Source organism: Cyprinodon tularosa, unplaced genomic scaffold (assembly GCF_016077235.1).
Source record: "Cyprinodon tularosa strain WSP-4 unplaced genomic scaffold, ASM1607723v1 ctg1269, whole genome shotgun sequence".
NCBI lineage: Eukaryota > Metazoa > Chordata > Actinopteri > Cyprinodontiformes > Cyprinodontidae > Cyprinodon > Cyprinodon tularosa.
The window spans coordinates 70,685-82,855 of record NW_024038080.1 but is presented as its reverse complement, the minus strand read 5'-3'; the positions used below and the strand labels follow the sequence as shown (position 1 = coordinate 82,855).

Below are 12,171 nucleotides of genomic sequence, written 5' to 3'. Positions count from 1 at the left end.
ATATTGTGCTAGCATACTCGCGATACTGTTGAGCAATGCCAGACCGAACTTCCCGACCTCAAACGTTGTGGGCGGGACTAAGTTCGGAATGGCACCCAGGCTATGATTTATACTCATAAACTAGGTCGTCTGCGTGCGTCGCAGTTAACGCAAATATGCCCCGCCCCTTCTGCAGACACTCTGGTGCACCTCTCCAAAATTGTAGGTGACCACAAACAGGAGGCCTCTGATTGGTCAAATCTACATCCGCTCTACACTATGTGTATTTCCTGTTTGGTTCCTTACCGACTTGTTTTGTTTGTAACCGCCATTGTGGAAAACGACTGGTGAAGATGGAGCAGCTAGCAGAGCGAGGTGTGCGAGAATGCTGGGACCCTTTTTCCACCTGGATCCCCGCTCTTTTTGGCCCTCATGTCCCTCCGTTGTCGCACAAACTTGCCCCTACTTCCTCACCGCCTCGGCCGTATCTAGACCCACAGCTAGTTCCTGATTGGCCCTCTGGCGTTGTGGCGTGGAATAACAGCGAAGACCACGCTTTAATATTGGGCATAAATCAAAAATGTCTGCGACAGGCTGCTGCGGGAGGATAACCAGACCTTAGGGTTAACTGGCTTCTCTAAATTCTCCTGTCTCTGTGTTGTTGTTTTTTTCCATTACAATGATCAACAAATTTGAATTTTCTGTATGCAACGATGCAATAGCTTCCACTAGATTGGACTATATGCAGACCTGCCCAAAATTTAAGGTATATATAAAAACATTTTAAATAGCTGTAGACAGTAGTGATCACTATGCATGAAAGGATTAAACTCTCAAGGAGAAGTTGGAGGAAAACAACGTTGTGACCCTCCACTTGCTCCCAACCCCACTTTCCTGTAAGGGTCCTTCCTACAGTAAAGTGAACAGCTGAGAACTTACCTGAACCTTTTCTCCAGACTGAACTGACTCTGGACCTATATGGTTCTTAGAGAGCAGTGAGCCACAGAAGGATCCTCCATCAAAGAAATGCTCTAAATCTAACAATGACATCTGAAAGCTACCTTTAGCTAACTTATTTGAAATCATGAAAGTTCAGGTACTGAAGTAGCAGAAGGAAAACCAGGAACCAAGAGGGTTCTAAAAAGTTCCTTCTGTTAAAACTTTCTTGTAAGAACCGAGTGAAACTGCAAAGACGTTTGAGCAGTGTCACCTTCAGCGTCCGCTTCAACAAAGAACATGAAACAGTAAACATTTGGTGAAGTTCTCATGAGGTGCTTCTGCTGGGCCGCTGTGGAGGCGGAGCTTAGGGCCCGAACGGCCTGGAAGACTGGTATTCACTGGGCACTTTGGGCTTGATGCCCTTGCTGTTGTAGTAGTCAACCACCTGGTTGGGCACTTCTGCTAGGACGCTCTTCGCCAGAGCAGCTGGAGACGCCTGAGGAGGACAGACAGGATTGAGAATTAGATGGAAGACCGGTTCCACCTGGGACCCAGAGGATGGTAGAACCCCCATCAGCAGGAAGAACCTGTAGGAACCAGGATCTAATATGAACAAGTTCTCCTCCAAAGTCTTTGGATGCTCTATGAAGGTCCCGCCACAGCATTTCAGTCAGGCTGAGGTCTGGACTTTGACTAGGCCACTGCAGAACCCTCATTCTCTAAAGCCGGTCATAAACTATGCAATTTTTTAAATCTTGGCATGCGGCTACAGCTCAAACTCTAGGACAAAACCACGGGCTTTAACAGTTCACAGCTCGCGACCTTTGTTCTCACACTGTGTGGCCCAATGCTCTGATGATCTACCTGCTGACACTGTACGTCTAAAAACCACACGTCGGACTCAGCGGCGAGAGGTGGCGCTGGTTGGACTCATCAGTCTGGAAAAAGAAGAACTCCCTTGTTTGCACAGTTCTTGAGGTTCTGGTAAATCGGCTCGTAGTTCTGCTTCAACAGCAGGATTTGTCCTCGACCGCCTTACAACGGCCGACTGAATTTCAATCATGTTTGATTTTCTCCCAACCTTACAATTCCTGACTGGGAGGGGGTCGTGCAACGCAGGACGCAGGATCAGGCTGAAACTTGGCTACTAAACTACTGTTTAATGGATCATGGTTCTGCTTATTACCCAGTTTGCTCCAGACTTCAGCCGTTGGACAGATGAACTAGCCTCGTGAGACCATCCTGATCTCGCGAGCTTTCAAGGTTTCACTCGCAGATCAGTCTGGAGACTCTCCGTTAAAGAAAGTTTGGAGCCGTTCACCAAACGAACGTCCAATCAGCGTTGGCTTTGAGGCGGGTTGAGGTGTGACGCAACGAGAAGCGCGACAGTTCAGTCTAAAGAACATGGCGGCTTAGGCCGATGAAACTAGCGTTAGCGTGGCTATCGAGCAAGTTTTATCGGAATTACAGAGTATTTCTTCACTGAAAGAAGAGCAAAACACTGCTCTGGAGGCTTTTCTCAGAGGAAAAGATGTTTTTGCTCTTCTCCCCACTGGTTTCGGCAAGAGTAGCCTGGCTTGTGGTTATGTTTTCGTCGTCGCTCTGTTAGTACGTCATATGCTTCGTTGATCTGATTGGTTTATTTGGTCCGTCTATCACCAACATAGGCCAATCAGCTAACCAGTATTTTCGCCCCTTCCCAAAATTACTTCAACTAGATGGATATGCGGAGCAAATCCATCTGGCGGAGTCAGGTTACAGATGAACATCAATCTGCCCAATGACAGTAAGGATCTAAACAAGTCATCACTCCTCCACCGCCGTGCCTCACAGTTGGTCAGACGTGTTTTAGCTGAGCTCCTCCTGGAGGTTTCCTCCAAACGTGGTTCTGGCCATCATGGTGCAACTGTCCGGAGGACATCGTTCCTGAAGTCTTCCTTAGTCAAGTCAATGCTTCCTGCATGCTATAATTCTAAACATGTTTTTTTTTTTGTTCGCTTGTACGTACTATACGTAAGAACAGTGGGGAAAAAAGATCTGCTGGAAGCGACACAGTTTTTGAGTGGGTTTATATTATGAGAACGTGGATGTACTTTTATTTTTGTTCATAAGTTGAAGAATATTATCTGGTCTTGTTCACGTTTCAATACTTGTTGCTAGACTGTTTTTCCATGCAGTAAATAGAAACAAAGTGAGCCACTGCAGTGGGCTAATATACTGTACATTTACAGATTTACATTTTACAGACCTTCACATTTTTGCGGCTCCTTACAGATCTGACTTCTGTTATTTTGGTCCAGTTTGGCTCTTTGAACAGTTTAGGTTGTCGACTCCTGGTTGAGATTGATGTAGAAATAATCCTGCATTGTCAATCAGATTGCATCAGATTTCCAGCATCTTACTGATGATTTTCTATAGGGAAGCTTTATCTTTCGATTGATTAATGTTGAAATTCATTCTGTTCATTGTTGAAGTTTAGTTGATCTAAGGACCTGATGAGGAAAATACGCCCTCAGCTGATGTGCTGAAATAAGTTATAACCAAATTCATTTCTCACTCTTTGACATTTCTTCCCTGGATGAGGAAATGACTCCCCCCTGCCTTCTTCTTCTGCAGTCAGAGTCCATTTCTTTGCCTCTTGGGAGCAAACAAAGAAAAACCCACATCCATCACGAAGATTACGCCCAGAAGCGAAACATATTCATTATGTTGTAGAGCGGAGTGTCGTTCTGTCGGGGTTTATAAAGAGCGAACGTCTGTTTAGAGGAGAAGCGATGGGCAGCGAAGATCAGGAGGCGGAGTGGAAAGCCGTCTCTGTCTGCCTGCTTTGATCAGTGTGAAGTTTCTGTGATTCACTGCTTTCCAAACTCGGAGTCGTCACAAACTTCAGGGAAACGCTGTGATGTTCCAGCACTTTGCTCTTCAAGGTAGAAGCTCTGAAAGGAACCCTGTGGGTTCTCCTCTGGCTCTATAAATAACTGAAAGTGGTTCAAACCATAGACATATGTGTAGAGCCATCATTGGATGCTGGCCGACATGCCTAGAGGGCGGCCATCTTGGATCATGAAAGACGAGTCAGAGATAATATTACAATAACCTCTTACATGTCACAACCCCTCAGAGATTTAGAAATATGATTTTTTGAAATAAATAATAATTAACTTTTGTAACGTGGAGTTTTTGTGTTTGGAGAACTCACATGTTTGAAGTTGCGAAATGGGACAAACTGGACGATATCCCGGAGGACGGGCTCTCCTTTGGGGGACCTCAGGATCCCGTCATCTCCGTCCAGCATCTGCATGTCTCCGAAGTCAGCGTTCCCAATCCCCACGATGATGATGGACATGGGCAGGTGCGAGGCCTGGACGATGGCCTCCCTGGTGTCGGCCATGTCCGTGATCACGCCGTCGGTCAGGATCAGCAGGATGAAGTAGGCCTGAGGTCAGGAAGTAGGAATCAGATGGGATTTTAACACAGTTCCAGTTCAGACTGGTTGGAGGGAACAAACGGATCAAGGCTCACCATGGCCTCTTTGGTGTGGACCTCCTGTGAGGCGGACTTGGCCACCTTCTGGATGATGGGGGCAATGTTGGTGGGACCGTAGAGCTGCAGCTTGGGCAGGCATGCCTGATAAGCCTCCACCACGCCCTGAATACCTGAAGGACCGAAAGGGACCGGGTCAAAACCAGGCTACTGCAACAAGTATCTGGCATCAATAACACTCCATTGGACTGGGTTACTTTCTACTTCTCTGGCTACACTCAACTAAAGAACATCCAATCCACCCCTCCCCGTCACCTGATGTGTGCCTCAGGGCTCTGTCCTGGGGCCCCTCCTCTTCATCATCTACCACCTTCCCCTAGGCACTATATTCCGCAAACTTAATATCCACTTCCACTGCTATGCCGATGAAACCCTAACCTGACTCCGCCATCTGGAAACCTTCCATTGAAGTAATTTTGGGAAGGGGCGAAAATACTGGTTAGCTGATTGGCCTATGTTGGTGATAGACGGGCCAAATAAACCAATCAGATCAACGAAGCATATGACGTACTAACAGAGCGACGACGAAGAGGAGCCAATTGATAGATCAAACTCTTGCTGAAACCAGTCAGGAGAAGAGCAAAAACATCTTTTCCTCTGAGAAAAGCCTCCAGAGCAGTGTTTTGCTCTTCTTTCAGTGAAGAAATACTCTGTAATTCCAATAAAACTTGCTCGATAGCCACGCTAACGCTAGTTTCATCGGCTGAAGCCGCCATGTTCTTTAGACTGAACTGTCGCGCTTCTCGTTGCGTCACACCTCAACCCGCCTCAAAGCCAACGCTGATTGGACGTTCGTTTGGTGAACGGCTCCAAATTTTCTTTAATGGAGAGTCTCCAGACTGATCGGCGAGTGAAACCTTGAAAGCTCGCGAGATCAATGAAACCCAGCTCTACCTCAACGCAAAACAATTGTCTTCTCTTCCGCCTGCCTCCCTCACAGATAGCATCTCTGAAATAAAACCCTGGTTCACCAACAACTTCCTTCAATTGAACAGTAATAAACATGAGGTTCTCCTTATTGGCGCTAAATCAGCTACTTCTAAAACCGACAGCTTCCCACTTATTATTGACATCTCCTCCAGCTCACCGTCCCCCCAAAAGAGTCTGGGTGTCATCCTCGATCGCACCCTATCCTTTCAATCCCACATCAATTATATTACCTGGTCTGCCTACTTCCACTTAAAGTCGTAGAGAAGCAGCTTTTCCAACGACTGCAGTTCAGAATTCTCCCGAGTGGTGCCCGCGTTTACACGAGTGAATAAAGTGAATGTGATTGGTCGGTTATCAAGGGGGCGGGATTGTAGTGGCAGGAGGTTTGCAAGTATGTTTGGTTGTGGCCAGTTTGTCGGAAGCATCTTGCTAACCAGTTAGCATCTTAGTGCTAGCAGGTTCCCAATGGGAAATTCCATTGGGACCAAGTAGCGCTAAATTGGTGACTTAGAAACGACGCTGTCAAGGAACGCTATGGACAGCGGAAACATGCAAGAGGAGGAGAGTTTAGTGTCGGAGGTCGTGGATGAGTCTCCTCCGTCATCCATTTTTTATTTAGAGGAGGAAAGCGGGGACAAAGATGTTGTGGAAGAGGACGCCAGGGCGGCAGAAGCTTGGTTTGGTGTAGAAGGCTTCCAGCCGTACATGTTTGAGCCCTTGCCTCGCAACGCTGCCAGTTCTGTTAGCTCTACGCCTGCCGAAGACACAGACGTCCATCCCCGTGAACACTGGGACGCAACTCAATGGGAAAGGAAAGGATTCTGATTTCAACCGTTGCGTATATTAGCTGCGACACATGAATGAAGATGCTATGACCGAAAAAAATTGATTGACAGATGACCGTTGATATATGATTGGCCAAATTTAGGTGTTCAGGCTGATGTAGAACTAACTGGCCTGCAGAAGATAATGAGAAAAACCTCACAGATTTTAAGACAATTTAAGAGGATTTTTTTTTTTTTATATATAAAAAAGTTTCTAAATTTTGGGACAATATGTTCTGATAAAGAGTACATTTATATACATGTTTAAGCCAGAATGATTTGACATTTAAATATGATTTCCCTACAGCTTTAATATATCATAAATAAGTACTGGTTTTGTGTTCTGTAAAGAATAAAAAAGCAGTAATGCCTAAAAATCCCTGAGCTTCTGGATGATTGTTTAACCTCAAACTGACGTTTCTGCTTCTACAGTGAAATCTCCATCCAGCTCCAGTTTATCAGTTTTCCTCGTTTGCTGATGATGAGTTTTACCCAGAGGAGGGGGGGCTGATGGGGGGGAGGAAACATCACCCAGAAGGTCAGCATGTAGACAGAGGAGCCATCAGCAGATGAAAGCATCAGTTTGATCAATGAAGGACAGCAGCTCTGATCTGTCCTTTGCATCCATGACTTATAGGTCGTCGTCATGGAGACAGAAATACCAGGATGCAGTTTCAGGTTTTGTTTTTTTGGGGGGGGAGGGGGGGGTCATTACATCTTCCTGGTTTCACCTCTGATTTCATCCCTCGTCATTAATGTTCATAGAAAAGTAGAATCTAGAAGCGCTGATCAGGACGCCACCAGCCTGTGGTCACCTCACAGCCTGGAGCATCTTCTGCACCTACCTGCACACTCCGGGTTGTCCTCGTTAAAATTCACGGCAAAGTCGTGGGAGACCTGCGAGGAGAAACAGGAAGCTGCTTTTGATATTTGATCAAAGAGGAGAGCAGGGCGGTTCTGGTTCTGGACCGATGTTGGATTCATGTCGGTTTCACTCATTTTAATTCATCTTTATTCTACAAGAAGGGAAATAAAAATCACTCTGATCCTCTGCAGCCTTTAAGCTTAGAGATTCCAGGCTGTGGGCCCTAAATGGAGCCAATCAGAACTGCTTTGAATGCAGCATCCGGTCCAGGACTGAGCGGCCAGCAGGAGGCGTGGGGGGGGGGGGAGGGGGACATGCAGACCCCCGCTGTGAGGAGACACAGATCCCTGATCAGCTTCTCTGAGCAGAGGGCATGCTGGGAGGAGCGGCGGGGGGGGTTACCTTGAAGTCCGGGGGGATCCGGGCGCCGAAGCCGAACGCCGGGAACATTTTATCACTGAAGGAGAGAGAAAAGGTTCTGACGTCAGAGACCCGGTTCTTACCCCCCGCCCCCAAACAAATAGCTGTAAAGGAGCAAATGAAACCTTTATTGAATCTAAACCCTGATAGACTAGTGAGTCCTGCTGCCAAATTATTTATTTGTGTTTTACTTTTAGTTTTTGCAAAGGTTGCTAATAAATAAAGACCTTCCTGTTAATTACCGCAGCAAAGGAGGTACGATGCTGCAGGAGCACGTGAACCGAGTGGAGCGCCGTGCAATTCCCGCTCCCCACTCAGTAAATATTATTTCACTAATTTTATAATCCAATATTTTTAATTGATGTTGTGAGAACAGAGGGGCGAACTGGCTCGCTCCACGCTCCGCTCACATGCTCTGGATGCTGCGCAGGTGTGCAGGAGGTAAAGAAGGAAGTAGCCTATTGCGGCTAACCCACTTAGCACCTCAAACAAACAAGTATTTGGTTCCAAAAGGAATCAAACTGTAGCAGAGCCGGGAGTCCAGTCTGACTGCTGACCTTTTGTGACCTCTGTAAGCATCTTCAATGACAGCGGAACAGACCTGGGGGGGGGGTCGACGTGGCCGGGCTGACTGCATCTCGAACATAATTACAACTATTCTAAGTCATCGATTACAAATTTTGACTTCTTTTAAATTTTACAATAGATTTGTTTGAATTAGAAGTACAGTTAAACCTATAGTTTGTTTTATAAGACAGGATAGATATTATATTAGATGTAATGTAAATGTAACGACATGTGTTCTTGCTTTCTACTGTTGTTATGCTGAAACCTGTGTTAATTTACATCAGGGTGTCTGATGTATTTGACTCTTTTGCAATGTTTCCTTCATGTCCAGCAACGGAGATCATCTCCCATTTTGGCCGAACTTAATAATTAATAATTGAACTTTTAATTGATCTCAGCAGTGGGCTGCCATCGTGGGGCACCCGGAGAGCAATCGGGGCTAAGGGTCTTGCTCAGAGACCCAGAGCGCAGCACTTTCTCCGTGCAGTGCGCAAGACGTCAGATCATGTTACACTAAAACCGATTCCAGAAAAGAAAAAGGAAAGAAGAGCTGCTGGAAGAACGGAAAAAACTTCAGAAAATAAACATGTTCTTTCAAAGAACGGAAGAGGGAAAGGTGGACGTTGCTGCTACTAACCAGTCCAGTCAATAGAACACCCAGATAATGTTGCTTACGGGCATTTTGTTGTGTCGTTATTCCACTGTGGAACCGAAAAATTAATCAAGGATGTTGGATTTTTTAACCATTTTAATTCTTAATGTTCGATTTAAAACCAATCTCTGAGTTAGACTCATCTATCTCCCTGAAAAATCTATTAGGGACCAGAGGAAGGAGAGCAGTGCTGCTCCCACCGAGCCGCGGTTCTGACCCACCTATCGTAGTCCTGGCAGATCTCCCCCACGGCCACCAGGGCCTTCAGGTACTCGTTAGGCTGGTATGGGTGGATGTAATGCAGAGAGCAGCTGTTCCGAGGGTCGCCGTTAGAAGCCGTGAAGTCGATTGCCACCTGCAGGGAGAGCAGCCAATCAGAGGCTCCGGTTTCTGCTTCATCGAACAAACAAACAGAAACGGTGTAGGTACCAGGTCTGCTCAGGGCCCCGCCCCTTCTTATGACACCAAAATATGGCAACTCCACTTGGACAAACTGTGTAGCACCCGTTTCTGAAGGATGAAATTTCTTCTGGAATCTCAACATATTATTACTTATATTTGCTGTTATTTTACATTTCATCTGTGATCTAAAGAAGCTGAAAGTAGAAAACAATCATTTCAGTCTGGAAGGAAAGTACCGCCTTCTAAGGCTGGCTGGATGTGCTCTCTTCATCCTCTGACATGGGAGCTGGCTCGGAGCTCGTCTGCCTGGCTGTGTGTTTCCTGGACGGGGTCGCCTGTGGAGCTGGTTGACGGTTGCCTTTTGTATCTATGCTTCTTTTTCTATGTCTGCTTCTGTCTCCTTGAACCCCAGTGGGCCTCAGCAGATGGCCGCTCACACTGAGCCTGGTTCTGCTGGAGGTTTCTTCCTGTTCAAAGGGAGTTTTTCCTCCCCACTGTCGCTACAAGCATGCTTAGTGTGAGGGATTGCTGAAGAGTCAATGAGTCAATGCGATCATCATTAGCCACGCTAACGCTACAGATACTCTCGACTGCGTGATGTTATTATCGTTGTCAGGGCAACCAGGATGTTAACATCATGTGGCAACGTTCAGCCAATCATGTAGCGTAACGTCACTGGAATGAAGCAGGACCACAGCAGATCTGGGAGCTACAGCGGTTCCCAGAGAAAGAGACACGATAGAAGATGAATCTGAGCCTGCTTCTGTTTCCCCGGGCCGGCCGGCTCCATCCTTCTGCTTCCATGTTCACAGCTCTCCCTGAATCCTAGAGGATCCCTGAGAAACAGACTGAGTCTCAGTCAGCAGACGGGCTGTGATCAAACATTCAGAGACGCGTGTCGACACGTGTTAGCAGCAGGTTCTGCTGATCCTTCAGGAGGCCCTATCAGCGAACCGCAGGGTGAACAGAGGAACCCAACAGAACGCCAACCTGCTCAACATCATTCATCACAGAACCCGTCCTGCTCATCAGCTGCTGCTTAGAGCCACGAAGAACAACACAGTTTCAGCAGGTTTAATGATTTCTACATAAATAAAATAACAACATCACGAAAAATGAGCTATTTTTACATCAATGAATCTTTAAACTTGTAGAAATTATTACTTATAGATGAAAAGTCTAGTTCTTAGAGCCAGATTGACACACAGAGGAACGAAAGCTTAGATGACCTAATTTCCTCACGGTATGGGGTGAAAATACCCTCAATAAAAACTGAAGTCAAACATGGAAAAAAATAAAACGTTTGTTACTTTCTGTGACATCAGATGATTCATCTGTGAAAATAATAGTTCATAAATTAAGAATAAAAGTTGCAACTTGGCAGCAATACAGGAATACAGTCATAAATCAGAAATTTGCAACTAAGGGTAACAAATCTGTGAATCACAAATTTATAAGAGAAATCCCACATTTGTGACTGGATAACAAATTTACAAGTAATAAATCTCAGTGTTCTTAAGTAGGAATTACTCATTTACAATCACTGTTTGTGATCCTTACGTTGGCAACTGGGAGTGGGGATGCTGCAGCACCCCCTGGTGGCGAGAGGGAGATTTAAAAAAAATATTTCCACAATTTATACATTTCTTATGAATATTTTGGAAAATTATTTTACATTTTTTCCGTTATACTAGTACATGTTTTTGGATTCTAATTGAATTATTTTGAGGCCTAATCAACACAAATTCATGGAAGTTACATCGTCATGGCAACGTCAACCTAACCTGACTCCTTCCGTTGAAGTAATTTTGGGAAGGGGCGAAAATACTGGTTAGCTGATTGGCCTATGTTGGTGATAGACGGGCCAAATAAACCAATCAGATCAACGAAGCATATGACGTACTAACAGAGCAACGACGAAGAGGAGCCAATTGATAGATCAAACTCTTGCCGAAACCAGTCGGGAGAAGATTAAAAACATCTTTTCCTCTGAGAAAAGCCTCCAGAGCAGTGTTTTGCTCTTCTTTCAGTGAAGAAATACTCTTTAATTCCGATAAAACCTGCTCGATAGCCAAGCTAACGCTAGTTTCATCGGCTGAAGGCGCCATGTTCTTTAGACTGAACTGTCGCGCTTCTCGTTGCGTCACACCTCAACCCGCCTCAAAGCCAACGCTGATTGGACGTTCGTTTGGTGAACGGCTCCAAATTTTCTTTAACGGAGAGTCTCCAGACTGATCTGCCAGTGAAACCTTGAAAGCTCGCGAGATCAGGATGGTCTCACGAGGCTAACGTCAACCAAGCTAGGGCGTGGTATCCCGCTCACCGCAGCAGAATAGTAAACTTACAAGAGTCTAATGACAGAAACCAGTAGGAAATATGGCAGAGAAAAGCATTTTGGGTTCATCCGCTAATTAAGGGGCTTTATCTCTAGTAGCTCGGAGCGCACCTGAACATCTGGACAGGTGCGCTCTGTCCAGACGTTACAGACAGGGCAGGGCGGTAGCTCAGAGTAAGAGCATGGTGCCGCCGCACACTTTCATATCTATCCATGCAGTTCAACCTAACCATAGTGTTTTAGAGAGTTATTTTGATCTTGTGTTCTTTGTGCAGTGGAGAACTGTTCAATAACGTTTACAGCAGGAGTAAGCATCTAAAAATCAGAATAAAGAATAAAGAAAATCATCAACCAATAAATAATGTCAGAGACATTTTTCATTATAAAAGTTAGTTTAAACAGAATTTAACACTGAAATAAAAAGCAGATGTTTATGCATCCATGTTATATATTGAATTTTTAAATCGAAAAAAAAAAAGAAAATTTTTCCATTTTAAAATCTAAAGTGTTTTTTTGAAGTAGAGAACAACAACCGTTCAGTTTGGTATAAAGACAATTTCCTGATTCCCATATTTTATGAAACACCTGAACTGACCGTTTTAATGTTGGCAGTGGGCTTTAGGCTGCCCTGCAAGGCTTTAAACCTGGGTTTGAACTGAGACTAAGCCATTCTCAAGCACATATCAAGGTGCTCATTTTGAGCCTGGATCCAGAA

At 45.3% G+C, this 12,171-nt stretch overlaps 1 protein-coding gene across 1 annotated transcript in view; it reads right to left on the bottom strand.

Moving 5' to 3' along the window:
• Positions 1-537: 537 nt before the first annotated feature.
• LOC119777746 (copine-4) overlaps positions 538-12,171 on the bottom strand; it is a 78,974-nt gene continuing 67,340 nt past the window's right edge. Inside the window, exons 10-15 of the mRNA XM_038276744.1 lie at positions 8,941-9,074; positions 7,483-7,537; positions 7,061-7,112; positions 4,441-4,574; positions 4,118-4,354; positions 538-1,414 (exon numbers count right to left, since the gene is read on the bottom strand). Of these exons, the coding sequence (XP_038132672.1) occupies positions 1,283-1,414; positions 4,118-4,354; positions 4,441-4,574; positions 7,061-7,112; positions 7,483-7,537; positions 8,941-9,074 (744 nt within the window). The 3' untranslated portion in view covers positions 538-1,282. The remainder of the gene's footprint in view (positions 1,415-4,117; positions 4,355-4,440; positions 4,575-7,060; positions 7,113-7,482; positions 7,538-8,940; positions 9,075-12,171) is intronic.